Source organism: Panulirus ornatus, chromosome 2 (genome assembly GCF_036320965.1).
Source record: "Panulirus ornatus isolate Po-2019 chromosome 2, ASM3632096v1, whole genome shotgun sequence".
NCBI lineage: Eukaryota > Metazoa > Arthropoda > Malacostraca > Decapoda > Palinuridae > Panulirus > Panulirus ornatus.
The window spans coordinates 85,945,113-85,962,068 of NC_092225.1; the positions used below are offsets into that span (position 1 = coordinate 85,945,113).

The window sequence follows — 16,956 nt, forward strand, 5'->3', positions numbered from 1 at the left end:
ATACAAAGGATTAACTTTATATAAACTTTACATAAACTGAGACCTTATATTACGTTCACTTATTTTTATTCGTGTTTGCTCCCTGCTAACCGGCGTTCGGTCACAGGTGATAATCACACCCTACGTTTTTCTCATTTGCTTTTTGTAGCTCGTGAGAAATCAGATCATATTTCATTTTTCCTGTGGATATATGAAAATTCGAAATGTAATCAACTGCCATCTGCAAACCCAAGCTATAGACGTTCACAATCTGGTGTGGTATCCCAGTGCGGTGTCTCCTGCGAATTTTGATGCTTTATATCATAGCTACATCACCGTTAGTAACATATATGATGAAGAGAATGAGTGCTAAGGATGATCCCTGTGGCACGCCACTTGTTACCTCATTCCATTTCGCAGCTATGCGGCTGATCACAACTACCACTCCTTTCCGGCCAGTACAACACCATCTGGACAGTGTGACACAACTTTTGTATCTAATCTTTGATGAAGGACAATATCATTAAATGCTTTCTGACAACCTAGGATGACATGAACGTGAACATTGCGTCGAAAGCCATACCGCGGATCGTTACTGAAATGATGATCCTGTAAATGGTCTGCTAACTTCGTTTCGCGTGGTTTTTTTTTCCTTACAGTTGCATACTACAGACGTCAAATTAATACGGCGATGAAAGGTCTTATTACTATTTTTTTTTAAATATCGGTGTTACATTGGGAAACTTCCAGTCGTCTGAAACTTTTTTACAGTTCATATTGCTTCACAGTCTCATTTTCGGCTTTTTTTCAGTTCTCTCAGATAAACCTTATCAGGACCTGAACTTTTAGTTACTTTACCGCATCTTATGCTGACCGTATATCATGACTGTGTGTGTGTGTGTGTGTGTGTGTGTTGACTGACTACCTCTATCCTTACCGACAACTGATGAGTTCTCTCTTACGTCAGGTAATAAGTTCTGCTCTGCTAAGTTTCATGGTCGGCTAAGTCTTCCTTTTTATCCATCTATCATTCTATTATACGTTACGTTCCTGATTACATGTGATAGATCAAGCGGGATGTAGGCATCATTTGAAGGAAAATAAATTTTGCTGGGATGGCTTCCCGAATCCCAACCCTGACAAGTGACAGAGACATCCAAGTTCCCTAGGGTTTAGCTCGCCACCTCACCCCCTGCTCTGATCATCTTAGCCTTGAGTAATGTGTTCAAACCCTCGTCTTCCCCTGATGATATAGTCTCCCCTTCCTACCTTTCTCTTGAACAATTTGTGATGAGTTTTACCTTCTCCATGTCGTCTTCAACTCGGTGATGACTTGTTATCTTTCACGACCTGATGCGCTTACCTTGGTCATCAGTCGTGCGTGTAGTGATGCATTTTCCTGACCTGAGTGATAAACCCGACCTCCCGATCTTCCTCCTCCTCCTCCTCCACACCTAAGCGGTACCCTCGCCCCGTACCCTGACCACTTCTCTCTAACATGATGAATTCCATTTCTTCTGGCGTGCTGACCTGATTTTAGGTAACTGAACCCGACTTACTCCTTGACGTAACTCACGATGGCTATTCCTCATACCCTCCTAACTGGTCGTACTGACCATAGCGAACTCATGACCTGTCGCTCTGACCCTGGCGATGAAACCCATCCCGTCCTCGATGCAACGTAACATTAATCCGACCCCCTCCTGATAATGCCTTCTTAACTTTGGCGACGAATCCTACCGCGCTGACGCGTCTCTCTGACCTTGGTGATGAGTTCGACGCCCATGGAGGTGGCGGCGGAGGCCTGGTCGGTGAGGATGGTGGCGATGGCAGCAGCGGCGGGGAGGAAGGTCTGCTTGTGGTAGTTCTGGATGGCCCGCAGCTGGGAGTCACGGATGGCCTGCGTGATGGCCATGCTCTTCTCTATGCTCGCCTGACCCGCGTACAGCTGCCGGGGTGGGACACGTGAGGGGGGGGGGATCAGTTCGTCCGCACTCGTGTTACGGGAAGTTAATCTCTCTCTCTCTCTCTCTCTCTCTCTCTCTCTCTCTCTCTCTCTCTCTCTCTCACACACACACACACCAAATATCAAGGTTAGAATAAGAAAGACGGACAGAGACATTCATAACAAAACAGATGGACAGAGACATTCCTAGTAGATAGACAGTTCAAGCCAGATCCACTTGTGACGAAGAATCAGTCCCGTCTGATGCACCACAGGGAGTAAGTAGTGTTGTTTATAATGATTTCGGTGGAAGAGAGAGTATACACAGATGCGCTGCAGATGACACCAGTGCCAATAACATGCAAGACGAAAGAGAACAAGTAGAAAGAATGTGATATAATCTACAAACAGGCAGAGGAGAATCTAATGGAATTTTATAAGTAATGGAACGGCTAAAACTCTACCTGTGATACACAACAGAGGACCAACAGGGAGAGAAAATCGAAAATGAGAACAATAAAAGTCTCAGAACCATCCTTACATTTACGTTTCACGGATCATACTGATAAGATAGTCCTGTCGAGCCAAGTAGGATGATGATAAAAAAAACTTTCACTAAGACACATAAGAAGTTGATGATGGAAATGCTCACTGTATGGATAAGAAGAAAAACTGAACATTGCGGCGTTCTACGGTCGTTAACTACACAAAACGAAATGAGTAAGCTAGCAAGAATCTGGTAGTATTCATAAGCAACATTGAAGATTTGGAACACTTGCACTGCCGCGAAAGGGTAACGGAGTTTGTTTCAGAACAATCTTGCACAAGAAATGAAAGGTTTACGTTTTTCTTATACATAGCAACATGAAAAAATGCATAGGAACTAAATACCCTACATGTAGAAAGAGCTGGGGTTATCAAAGCTGCAAATGTTCCTGGGAACATTCCTAATATAGCAAACAAATATACACGAATGCAATGCAGGATTGATGGAAAAACTTATTTTACTCAGTGAAATTAGGAACACTTCTGAAGTAATCAATGAAACCTCGAAAAGAAAATTCGAGGGATGGTCAAGTAAAGATCCCGAGCCACCAAGAACAAGAAATTACAAAAGAAGTGAAGCGGCAGAAGAAAACCATAACACAAGTAAGATACGAGGTGAGGGATACACTGTTTCAGGGAAAATCTCGACGTAGGTAATGGTATATCCTCTCCGTCACACACACACACACACACACACACATTGAATAAACTGCACGAGGAAACTGTAAATGCAAACAACATACATAAGTTTAAAAAGTGGTATGACTGGGGAAAATTCAGGAGATAGGGCCACTTGAGTACAGGACTCCCTCCCCGTACATTATGAATAGACAATTACACACACACACACACACCTGGGTCTCCCTCCCTCTCCTGGTAGGGTGTGTACCTGGTCTGACGCCACCTTCTCCAAGGCAGTGATCTGGTCGGTGGAGGTCCTGACCAACGCCGCGATCTGTTCAGACAGCGCCTCCAGCTCCTGGCCTCGCTTGCCCAGTCTTCCTCCCAAGTTGTCCCGCAGCTCCTTGCAGAAGGCGGCCTGGGTGTCTGTGAACTGCATCAGCGCCTCGTCCATCCGCGAGATTTTCTGGTTGAACCCGCGCCGGAAGTCTGTGCTCATACGGTGAGTCTCGCGAGCTCTTTTGCTGTCTATCTTGGGGTTGCTGTACGAGGTGAGGGTGAGGAAGTGGGAGGAGATGGTAGATGATGATGGATAGTCAGAGGAAGCGGGGTAGTCATGAACGGACATAGGATTCAGATAAGTCAATAACAGAGGAGAAGTGGCAGTCGGGAGATGAGAGAACACAAGTCAGGGAGAAGAGGGAAAAGCAGAGGGAGAATCATTAGATAAAGAGAACAGGAAGCAAAGAGAGGATATGAAGCGATCAGGAAGTATAAGTGGGAAGGAAGAGGATGACAGGGGATAATTGATATTTGGAGGGAGATGAGGCGGTAGGAAGGGAATGGTAGGGATGAAGGGATGGTCGGAACAGAGAGATAAGATGGTAGTGAAAAGGCAAGGTGTGCGTGTTGGTTATGGAGAGGAAGAGAGTTTGTGAGGCGAGTATTGTTCAAGGAAGCAGGATGGTAAGTGGATGGGGTGAGTGATGCAATGGTATTGTGGGGGAAAACAGAAAATATTCATCATTAAAACTTACACTGAAAATTAAAACTTACACTGAAAAAAAAACTTACACTGAAATATAATACTGATATATTTGGGAATTAGCATCGAACATGAAAACGTATTAAAGTTTGGCATGATCATGTGCACTGTCTGCGTAGTAAGATAATTTTCTGATGCGGGCAACTCGACTTGAGGGCGGTGGTGTACTTATGTTACAGTGGGAATGTAATCCTTACACTCAAACACAATATATCAGGGGAAGACTGGCACTCTGTTGCTCCCACCTTAAAGGATAGTCATTAGGCAAAAGGGTCACACACGTGTCACCAGACCGAGGTCACACACCTGTAACTGGTCGAGGTCAAATATGACACTAGCCTGAGGGTCACACAGCTGCTATTAGTCTGGGAAGTGCACACCTGTCTTCAAACTGTGTAGCTGTCGCTGGCTGGAGATCAGACAGATCTGTCACCAGACTGGGGATAACGCTTTTGTTACTACGGTCACACATCTGTCATCAAGCTTAGGGGTATATCCTTTCATCAGGTTCAAGCTTACACATCTGTCATCAGCCTCAAGGTCACACATTTGTCATCAAGCATAGGGGTATATCCTTTCATCAGGTTCAAGCTTACACATCTGTCATTAAGCCTCAAGCTTAAGGGTATACCCTTTCATCAGGTTCAAGCTTACACACCTGTCATCAAGCACAGGGGTATATCCTTTCATCAGGTTCAAGGTTACACAGCTGTCGCCAGACTCAAGGACACACATCTCTCACCAGACTCAAGGTTACACAGCTGTCACCAGACTCAAGGTCACACATCTGTCACCAGACTCAAGGTTACACATCTGTCATCAGGTGGACGTCACGCACCTGTCAACGACAGTGTGAGCATCACATGTGCTAATGGGGTTGGACTCATGCACCTGCTACCAGGCTAGGGTTCACATACCGGTCACCAGGCCTCACACACACTTCACCAAGCTGGTCCTCACGCCTGCTGGGGGGGGGGGGGTCATGCACATTTTATAAGAGGCAGTTTCTAACCAACCCCTCACCATGCCAAGGATCTCCCATACATCACTCGGGTAAGGATCACACGCTTCTGAACAGGCTGGGGTCACTTGCCCGCTCCAAGACTTAAGAGTAAAGTCACATGATCTTCTCCTATCTCGAGCCACTCACGAAACACAGAGCAAAAACCCAGCAGCAAGAACTCCCGCGCAACCGCTCACCATATTTCGAGCAGCCCCACTGCAGCGCCTTCTGTAAACAAAGCTCGTTCCAATATGATGCTGACCTTACTAAAACACTTCATGTGTGTGGTCCCATGAAACGTGATGGGGCCTCGTTCTTACTATCAGAGCGTGAGCGGACGGTGAGCTTCACGGAACTTGCCGAAGGGTGTGTCCGAGGTCAGCCATGTTTGTTTTCATCTGACGGTAAAGGGTAGTCAAAACAAAAACTAAAATAAAAGAATAATAATATTAGTATGCCACTAAAAGCATACCAGTGGTTTAGGTAACATTCGGATATTTTCTTTGTTCATATATATATATATATATATATATATATATATATATATATATATATATATATATATATATATATACATATATATATATATATATATATATATATATATATATATATATATATATATACATATATATATATATATATATATATATATATATATATATATATATATATATATATATATATATATATATATATATACATATATATATATATATATATATATATATATATATATATATATATATATATATATATATAGTTTTCATTTCTATATACTCAACATCTCATCTGAATTTCGGTCAGCCATTTGACGAGTCTGGCGGGGAGCAAGACTAAGAGGTTTTGCTCGGCAAACCGATATCGCTCCAGCAAAATCTCGTCACATGTGCAGCTGCCCGTCACTTTAGGACCCGTGTGACGTCCTGTCTCCAGTGTGACGCATCTGTCACCGGGTTAAGGGTCACACAGGGAAGTGGGGAGGCAGAGACTTGTCATAAGGCTTTGTGTCGTGTGTCGCCAAGCCGACATGGTGCGAACAAATTCATGCCTCAGACACGGTCATCCCGGATGAGTGATGGGATATTAATTGCCAGAAGATAATACAGCAAGAACTACTTCGAGTGTCTTATGTGTCCTTGTGTAGCTGGTCTCCACACAGATGCTACAGGAAGCAGAGGCCTACATATGAGATAAATAGATAGACAGGAGAGAGAGAGAGAGAGAGAGAGAGAGAGAGAGAGAGAGAGAGAGAGAGAGAGAGAGAGAGAGAGAGAGAGAGAGAGAGAGAGAGAGAGATGGTTCAAAAGAGTTGACTGCAAGAGAGTTGATAAGACAAGAGGCATTTGATTCCACTCTGGCTAAGCTGAGAAGTAGTGGAGGAAGAGCCTCCCCAGAGGAGTAACACTATACTGGGGCGACCTACACCCACGCTGACATGAATAAGTCGCTCCAAGAAAAACTACTGTGGGTCCTACACAAAAATCCTCGCCTCTTAGAAGCAGATTTTGTTGCGTTCATCACATGGGGAGTCCAGGACAGAGAGGAGGATATGGTCACATCCAACTTGTTTTCCGTTATTGTACGGTTGAACTGCAGTTCTAAAATGTGAAAATATGACTGAAGTGAAAACTAGGAAGAGTTATAGATAGAAACTGCTTTTGCTCTGCTGAATCAAACCAGTTTGCTATGCTGCACAGGTCCTAATCAAAAGAAATTTAGCAAGTTCAGAACAAGATAAAGAAATCATATCAGAATGAGGTTGGAAGCGAAGGTGAGCTGAAGTATATGGAGTCGAATCATCAGAATAGGAGCGAGTAGGGTTCGAGGCTGAAGAGAGATCACTTGCGGAGAGAAGAAACAGCGTAGGCGCTAGGACGCAACTTGAGGGACGCCAATGTCGACAAGTTATGAAGGAGACGTTGCTCCATCAACGGCGACCACAGTGGAAAAGGATGCCGTGCATTAGAGTATAAACAAAAAGGAAGTTAAATATACAGAGACTTGTACCACACTGTGTCAGATGCTTTAAAGACGTTTAGGATCACTGCAAACGATCCACGTAAATCCCAAAGACAGGAAGATCACACCTGTCGTACTGGAAACTTTAAGGACTTTTGACGAAGACGAAATTGACGAGCAAGGATCGGAGCTACCCTCAAAGGCCCACTCCCTCAGGTCTCGAAGGATTATGAAGGCACGTCGTCAAGGCCTTACGACTTATCCGCCTGTGGCTGAGCGAAGACCGCGGCAGATCATGAGCAGCCAAGACGTGGGGAAGGACATGAGCTCACTGTGAGGGGGAGGTGGATGGTTAGGGAGGACCAGACCCGGATCATCCAAGGTCGAGTGAGAGAAGAATAAGATGCCGAAAAGAGCAGTTTTCAAATAAGCTAACATACCTTCCCATCACCACGCAGTCACGCACCTCTCACTACACCGAGTCATGCACCTCTCACCACGCCGAGTCATGCATGATCACCAGGCTGGAGGAAGGTCACACATTCTCATCACCGCAGGAGAACGCTTTCCCCATCGACGCCGCTGGAGACGCGCCAATAAACAACCCATCAACTCGTGCGAGCGAGCTACTTTACTGCTCCCGGTGCACCGATAAGACTCAGGCCGTATCGCCGGGCTGAGGCTACAGTCAAACCTGAACAGTTCGAACCCCGGTGCATCTGTAGTTCTAACGCCAATGAACGGTCGTGATGGGTCAGTTACTGTCAGCAAACCGGAATGAGGATAACAGCGCCACCTCTGTGACCCGTGGCAACGGCGCGAAGACGTGGCCGCGAGCAGTGTCTGTAAACACTAGTGGCCACTTGTCCCCTACAGGTGGCCCTGAGAGATGGCAGAGGACTGCAGATGGGCTTGAGGGAGGGCCGAGGGCTGCAGATGGCCCTGAGGGAGGGCAGAGAGCTGCAGGTGGCTCTGAGGGAGGGCAGAGGGCTGCAGATGGTCCTGAAGGAGGGGAGAGGGCTGCAGGTGGCCCTGAGGGAGGGGAGAGGGCTGCAGGTGGCAGGTGCCTGACTTTCGTCCCCCGGCCCTCAAGTCTCAGTCACACAAGGACAGTTGCGAGCTAGCCTATACGTGCACCAAGGCGATAACATCATGACGTTCAGTACGACTAATCTCTAACAGTGATAACATTGTGAAGCGAATAACTGTCGAACAGTCACTGTAACATGAAAGTAAAAGTGCCGGGGAACGTGAAGCGAACTTAATTCTGACACGCAAACACCAGGACTTGCCATAGGATCATGGATGAGTCATCCCAGAACTTGATTGTTCGATACTCTTGCTTAACACCTTGTAACGTGACAGGTCGTAAGAATGTTACAAACCCCAGTGGATCGGTGAGAGTGTGTCAGAATTCAGTGTTTCATGCCCTTTACTAGATACACACACACACACACACACATGTACTAGAAAGTTGCTTGACTGTGATGGTTAAATTCTCCTACTCTCTCTGAATGTATCTAGTATACATACACTTACTGTATGTGTGTGTATCTGTGATTACTAACGATGACTGGTTTACGCACGCTGGGATCAGTGATATCCGATGGGGATCCGTGGCAAGAATGAAAATCCCAATCTATCACCATGTTTTCATGGCAGTCACAAACCTATCACAAGGTTGAGGTCATGCATCTATCACCAAGCTGGGGGTCACACACCTGTCACCAGGCTGGGGTCACACACCTGTCACCAGGCTGGGGTCACACATCTATCGCCAAGCTGGGGTCACACACCTGTCACCAGGCTGGGGTCACACACCTGTCACCAGGCTGGGGTCACACACCTGTCACCAGGCTGGGGTCACACACCTGTCACCAGGCTGGGGTCACACACCTGTCACCAGGCTGAGGTCACACACCTATCACCAGGCTGGGGTCACACATCTATCGCCAAGCTGGGGTCACACACCTGTCACCAGGCTGAGGTACACACCTGTCACTAGGCTGGGGTCACACACCTGTCACCAGGCTGGGGTCACACATCTATCGCCAAGCTGGGGTCACACATCTATCGCCAAGCTGGGGTCACACATCTGTTACCAGGCTGGGGTCACACATCTATCGCCAAGCTGGGGTCACACATCTATCGCCAAGCTGGGGTCACACATCTGTTACCAGGCTGAGGTCACACACCTGTCACTAGGCTGGGGTCACACACCTGTCACCAGGCTGGGGTCACACATCTATCACCAAGCTGGGGTCACACACCTGTCACCAGGCTGGGGACACACATCTGTCACCAGGCTGAGGTCACACACCTATCACCAGGCTGAGGTCACAACCTGTCACCAGGGTGGGGTCACACACCTGTCATAAGGCTGGGGTCACACACCTGTCACCAGGCTGGGGTCACACACACCTGTCACCAGGCTGGGGGTCACACACCTGTATGCCACGTCGGCCAATACGGTGTCACTGTCGTTCTCCACCTCTCTGGTGGGCGTGGTGGTGGGCGTGGTGGTGGGTGGGTGGTGCGGTAGTGAGGTTGTTCTGGGGTGTTGTGGTGGCGTTTGGGGCAGGTGTGGTACTGGCGTTGTGGGGTGCGGGGGTGGTTGTAGTAATGTTTGCTGCTTGCGGTGTGGGGGTGGTGGTCGTGCCTGACGAAGTCTCATTCGTGGCGTTCCCCTGGCGTCTCTCCTGACGGCGCCGCTCCCGCCGCTGCTCGCGTTCCTTGCGACGGAGGAGTCGTCGCCTGCGGCGGTAGTCCCTCCAGGCCCTACCGCCGCCGCAGGTTGGCAGCTTCTTCTGCGGCGGCAGCAAACAGGACCTGCAGGCGTTGACTCGCGCCCTTAGATCCCGTAGCTGCCGCTCCAGCAGGGCAACGTACTCCTGACGGGAACAAAACTTTATAAACTGTTTGTATGGTCAGTTGTACATACAGGAAAACAAGTGATTAAAAACCTGATAAGAAAATCAAGGAAACAGCAACAGTTTTCATCAGTTCTAACTGGTTCTAAAGTATGCATTGCTCCGTACAGGTTGCTGTAACCAGCAGTTAAGTTGAGGATATTGTATTTTGGGTCAGATCTTCACCCTGAGTTTAGCGTAACATTGTTTAAGTCGAATGATTCTGAGATGTGATTCAACAACCATAGACAACTCGATGTGATTGGTGCATTCAGCCACTTGGACAACCGAGGCAGCCAGACATCTGGGTTGTTGCCGTGCACCTCACACACACACACACACACACACACGCTCATGACCACCAATGTGACCCATAATTCTCCCTCAGTTATGTGGTTTTTGCTTCAGGTAAAACAGTTCAGACTGGCAAGATGAAGATAAGCAGGAAATTCACAACGCCTTAGGGAGTAAAGTCAGAGAGTAGTGTGAGGGTTAGAGCTAAGGATGGGGTAGCACTGCTGCCGAAGGAGGAGCTGTGGGAATGTGTGAGAGAGTGAAAGAAAGTGAGCTCCAGACTGATGTGGGTCAAAATGAAAGTGGAATACGAGAAGTGGAGTGATTACTTTTAGGGCTTATGCACCTGCGCTCGAGCAGGACGACGAAGAATGGCAAGTGTTTTGGGAGCAGCTGAGTGGGTGTGTCAGCAGTTTTTGTGCGAAAGATCGGGTATTATTGGTGGATGATTTCAATACGAAAGTGGGTAACGTGGCATTCGAGGGTACAATTTGAGGAGATGTGGTATTCAGTAAGGTGAATGGAAATGATGAATTGTTTGAGGAGCTGCGTACTGAAAAAGCTTGCATATATAAGTTTACTTTACATTTTGAATAACAAAAATCTTATTATTTTTCACACTTTCGTAATATACAAAACGACATAAAAGATTACTGATAAGTAACCATGTGATGCCACAAGTGTTGGGTAAGACTGAAAATGAAGGGGAGAGGTTGCGCTCAAGCTTGCAACTTTGGAAAAAATATAAGTACTGGTATTTCAGAAGGGTACAGAATGACCCAAAAAAGTAGCTTCACATGGTCTTCCTTTGAAAAAGAAAACAAACTTGTTTTACGATAATTTCGAATCATCTGATAATGGACAATGGAGAGAGGAAAGGAACCATCAGATCACATATCTGTCGCAGATAGCAGCGTTTACATACATAACTGTCAACAAGCAGTGTTCGGACGTGAGCAAGGTATGCTTTACTGTGTGTTTTGCAGCTCACTAGTCGCAAGCAACATGATCCTCTCATCAACTCGGTCAGGTTCCCACGAATTCAGACAGTTACGACGACATTTCCTGCCAGCTGGTGGAAACTTTCTAACACCATTCCTTCTACAGCTACATCTACGCGTCCCACAATCTGTAGCACTGATCAACTCACCTTCTCCTTTACAGTACTATTTTTACTCCACCGTATCCTCTCTTCTAACGTGTGTGTTCATAAAGCCGGAACTGTCTTATCTTATTTGCTCACCTCTTCGAGACTTCCTTCTCTCACACCGGACTATCAACGTCCTTAGCAAACACCACCGCATTCCTCACACCTCCTTCAGCGGTCAGCTCAATCCTACACTTATATAATTCCCTCTAAAATACTGCAAGTTTCTCTCTGTAAGAATCCTTTTGCATCCACGTGTTAAAAAGCTTTTATATTTCATTTCGTGTTTTATGAATCTGACCTCCATTTCTCACTTCTATACATTTCATATTATCTCCCCAGAATACCTTTTCATCCTTCATCTTACATCTTTATTCCCATTATGATTTTCCTTATAGTATTTTGTACACACTTCTCTGGCTGCTTGTCAGGTGAATTAAATCATAAACTCCCTTCACCTAAAGGACGGTTCGAGTAAGCAACCTTCCATCTGCTCCTCTGGGTGGAAAGTGATTATAAAGCAAACACAATAATTTCATGATAATAATTGATACATATCTAGGCAGTGCGATTATTTGGTGAGTGTTTCCTGACAGTGAGCTGCTGGCTCTACAGTGTTTGTCTGTCAGGCCGGGCGTCATGATATTACAAACCTCCTCCCATGTTTGTCTCTCCCATGTATATTCATTTCCCAGTTCCTTTGATATATTGTCTTATATTCAGTTCACAAGTCTGAATTCTCTGGATTCTTTTCCTTGTTCTAGCATATATATAAGATACTACTGTACACTTAACACTAATGCATGTCCCTGTTAGGGATAAATCTATTTATTCATCTATTATACTTAACCGCCGTCTCCCGCGTTAGCGAGGTAGCGCAAGGAAACAGACGAGGAATGGCCCAACCCACCCACATACACATTTATATACATAAACGCCTACACGCATTTATACATATATATACATACACAGACATATACAAATATACACATGTACATATCCATGCGTGGTGCCTTCATTCATTCCCGTCGCCACCCCGCCACACATGAAACAGCATCCCCCCCACCCCACCCTGACACATTATCAGTGGTCATTACCTTATCGGTGATATCCAGGTCGGCGGTCGTGAGTTCTGAGGCTGACTGGTCGGCCACCAGGGGTTGGTCCGGGTTGCGTGTGGGTTTTCTGTCCTTTTCCTCAGACCCCTGCGAGGTCTTCACACTCACGTATCCCCGTCGGGGGAGTAGGTCATCCGGAGTGTCTCCCAACATTTGTTGATCTTCACTCACCGGTCGAGAGGAGGATGCCTTAGCGATGGACGGAGAGAGGGAGGGAGGGGAACCAGATGAACGTGAAGTGGTTATTGGTGAGGGGGAAGAAGATGGACGTGAGGATGGCCAAGTTGAAGAGGTGGAAGCGGAGGGTGAACCACTTGATGGTGACGGGAACGAGGAGGGGTTATCGGCGGCTGGAGGAGTTCTCGAAGATCTCGAGTCCCCGGCGCTTGTCGTGGTAACGGCGGAGGCGGTGGTGGCGACTAGAGGCAGGGCTGCGGGAGGCAGAGGCAGTGCGGAAGAGGGCGAAGTCAGGGCGGCCTCCACGTCCAAATCAAACCCAAGTGGGAGCTCGGTGGAGCCCAGCTGGCAGAAGAGCAGGTCACGCCGCAGCGAGGAGACCTCGGCCCAGTAGTCCTGTGGGGCAAAGGCAAGAGAGCAAAGGTCATACATGTGGCTGGATCGTAAGTCTCATGAAGCAACAGTATAATAGCATAGTGGTACCACTGAATTCCACCCAATTTCCTCATTCTGCAAGTGTGATGTGGTGATAAGGGCAACAGATCAGCATTTTTGGTTGAGGCTTCCATAGTGATCGGGAACCTAACCACGGACAGTGGGTAAGGCCACTCTTCAAGCGGTGTGGTGATGTGTGTTTGTTTAGGTGTGGTGAGTGTAGAATGATGCAGGAGTAGGCGAACGTTCAGTATCTTTAGTGTGGAAATTGCATTTTGTAATATGACTAATGATGATTATCATGTGATAGAAATGGGTGATGTCAAGAACGCAGACAAGAAAGTATGACTCGTACTTGTCTGGAGAGTGTAGTTTTAAATGGATGTATGTCTGGTGATGTCCAATGTAAGAGTGAGTTAACAGGGCGTGTGTTTAGTGCTTTTCATGTCATTACAGCCTGAAGATGATCTGTCAGTGTAGTTATTAGTTTAGGCAACCCCAGGACCTTACTATGGAGCAAAGGAAAAGATGGACATTATTAAAGAATGACGGTCCTCGACATGACTTATACTCCTTTCCGTCCACTGACGATACAGCTTCGTCAAATGAATGATTGATTTTTGCCCCGTGAGTGGCTCTTCTATTGTGCACTCCTACCCGTCGTGTGGGCGGTGGCGCAAAAACGGATACAAAGTGCATAAAAGGGGTAGGGGCTGGGCCTCACTGGTTGGAATACATTATAGGATACGTAGTGAGTACAGTGGTAACAAGGTTGGGCAACACTGAATATATCGTTCAGCATTTTACATGGCAAGTGAAATCTACAACACTAAACAACATTACGTATTAAGGCATATAACTTATGAACTACTTACAATAAGCAAAGTTATGATACTTTTCAAGTATCCGAGGAAGAACAATAAATGTTATAGATGAACGGTTACACATACAATATTTGGAAAGAATTATCTCTGAACTCACTAATTTTACAAGTCAAGTATATACAGTGTTGCAGGGCGTGGGAAGAGCTTTGTTGACAAAGTTTACGTCTGGTCTGTTCGCTATCAGCAGGAGGAGCAAACTACCATGATTATCTACAGCCTAGCCTGAGTCGGACAACACTCGATCCAGTTAAACGAAGGAGAGACGCAGTCTTAAAAGGCACATGCTGGGGAGATAAGATGAGAGAGAGTTGATATTACGATACACACAAAGGGGAGAGACGTTGACGACATACGCCAGCATTAAGGGCGAGTGAAACTTGGGTACCGAATCCTCTCTCCTTAGGCTATACTATTGCCGCTATAGCCTCGCCCAACACCTTCACGCTGACAGTTACAAAAGGGGCCGGGGCGGACCTTAAGTAAGGCCAAGTCTGGTGTAGGGGGGCTGAGAGCAAACGTTCAGCGAGATAATTTCTATATAGTCATTATGATTATGTACGACATGTGAAGATATCTATAGAAATGTGAGCGTATGCCACAGTTACCAGCCTCTACAAGCAGAGAGTGAACGGAACAGTTTCCTGCAGGGCATACCTTCCGTAGAGTGTTGCAAGAACTGGTTTGCAGTCATAGAGGACTGCAATATGTACTCGGGATTGCAACGAGGTATCTCACTGTCATGAGAATAAGAATTCGCAGGGGGCACAGCTGGACCCAGCCCTAAAGTTTTTCATGCCGAGAGTGAACAAGGTTAACAGGATGTTCTGTACATATATATATATATATATATATATATATATATATATATATATATATATATATATATATATATATATATATATATATATATATAACACATGTTAAACTTGCTTTGTATTACATTAGTTTGTTACCCGTGTTGAAGTTAGCACAACTTGTCATCGTGCAACTGTATATCATGTATTTGATGTATCCTAGACCTCCCTTACCCTCAGATAAGATTGTAAGAAACACAAGGTAAGCAGTGATGTGTTCCACAGAACATATACCATTTATTTGACACTTAACTGTGTAAAACTGATTTACATCAGTATAATGCATGATATTCTTTCTGTTGTATGAATAAAAGAAAAAGGTTCTCATAAAATTTAGTTTTCAGTAGCATTTCTATGATATAGGTCAACAATTTAGCAGTAAATATATATTGTTTTATTTGTAAAAATCGAAAATGTATATAAGTTAGTTTAATACCTACATAATTTTCTTTTGGCTCAATATATATATATATATATATATATATATATATATATATATATATATATATATATATATATAATATATATATATATATATATATGAGAAAAGGGTTCATGTTATAGTATATTACGATATGTCTTTATATTCACATTTATATAATTTCATTTAACGAGTATGAAATGATAAAGTTGAATATCAAATGCACTTGGGAAGAAACTAACCATCCCATTTTGGGAATATATAAAAAAAACAATGATGAAAATATATAATCTGAAAAAAAAGTTGGACAAGTTCGTCAAAAAGGTGAGGCAAGTATTATAATTCCAGCCCTGAGTTATACTATAACTGGTTCACAAAGCTGCGAGTAAAAGGTTGATTTAAACCTGCCTTCGAATTCTATGTGGCTAGGTTCACATGGGGCTAGGTTCACATGGGGCTTGGTTCACATTCTGGCTAGGTTCCCATGGGGCTTGGTTCACATTGTGGCTAGGTTCACATGAGGCTAGGTTCACATTGTGTCTAAGTCCACATTGTGGCTAGGTCCAGTGCGATTAGGCTCCCATGTGAGAAAACATTAAAGACATTTCAGGACAGGTATATATAATCAAAAGCCTTGAAAATAAGACGGAAATGAAAATCGTATGATCAAGAGACGGGAGGTACTGGAACATACCTGCTGTGGAGGGTATAGAATGTTAAAAGGGAAGACATACTTCAAGTCGTCAATACGGAACAGTATCATGAGTTGATTATACCCTGTATAGCTCACACACACACACACACACACACACACACACACACACACACAAGAACAGTCCAAAAGCATTCTTGCAAGCAGCAGCAGTAGCGACCACCTGGAATACACCTACGTATTTAGGAGCAAAATGCTGCAGCTAGTGACCAAGAGAGCATGATGATGGGAAAAAAAAAATTAGGATACGTAATCTAATACATAATCACGCGAGTGATAGATTAAAACTATCGATAGACCTATCTACTACAACTTGCATGAGTATCAGTCCTGTGTTGAATGCACGCAATCTCTCCTGCTAATATGAAAATGTATTATCATAATATGATAATGCGATAAATATGAGTCAGAAAGGTTAGACTTCATTTAATATTCAGGGGATTCATTTATGGACATCTGCCTAATACAACACATCTAACGACTAAACGATTATTTTTCGTTCACAATTAATCATGGAAGCAGAAGGACCCAAAACATGTTTCCATTTCAACTTAAATTACGCATCAAATGACTTATTTCTTTTTTTTTCTTCGTCACCTACCATGCTCTTGCGGCTGTGGTCTGAAGCGCTCTCGTCAGACCAAAGTGTGGGACCAAACCTGGCGAGTGGCCAGCTTCATAATAATACGAGAGGCAGCAGCAGCATAGAGCATCTAGCTTCTTTTGTGATCCAAAAATAGTGCGGTTGTAACTACTCCTCCGCTTCATTCTATTACACAAACAGTCGCTGACAGTGGTCTTCATATTAGGTGAGAGACAATCTTTGTATATTGTGCGTTTGACGTATGGTGTTGGTTCTGGCTTAGGGACCCTTAGCTCCCGACAACCGTGAAATCCAACACTT

At 45.0% G+C, this 16,956-nt stretch overlaps 1 protein-coding gene across 1 annotated transcript in view; it reads right to left on the minus strand.

The window, feature by feature from the left end:
• LOC139752356 (uncharacterized) overlaps positions 1-16,956 on the minus strand; it is a 471,037-nt gene that overhangs the window by 18,520 nt on the left and 435,561 nt on the right. The window contains exons 2-6 of the mRNA XM_071668308.1: positions 12,549-13,142; positions 9,683-9,992; positions 9,549-9,651; positions 3,360-3,633; positions 1,742-1,927 (exon numbers count right to left, since the gene is read on the minus strand). Coding sequence (XP_071524409.1) covers positions 1,742-1,927; positions 3,360-3,633; positions 9,549-9,651; positions 9,683-9,992; positions 12,549-13,142 — 1,467 coding nt within the window. The remainder of the gene's footprint in view (positions 1-1,741; positions 1,928-3,359; positions 3,634-9,548; positions 9,652-9,682; positions 9,993-12,548; positions 13,143-16,956) is intronic.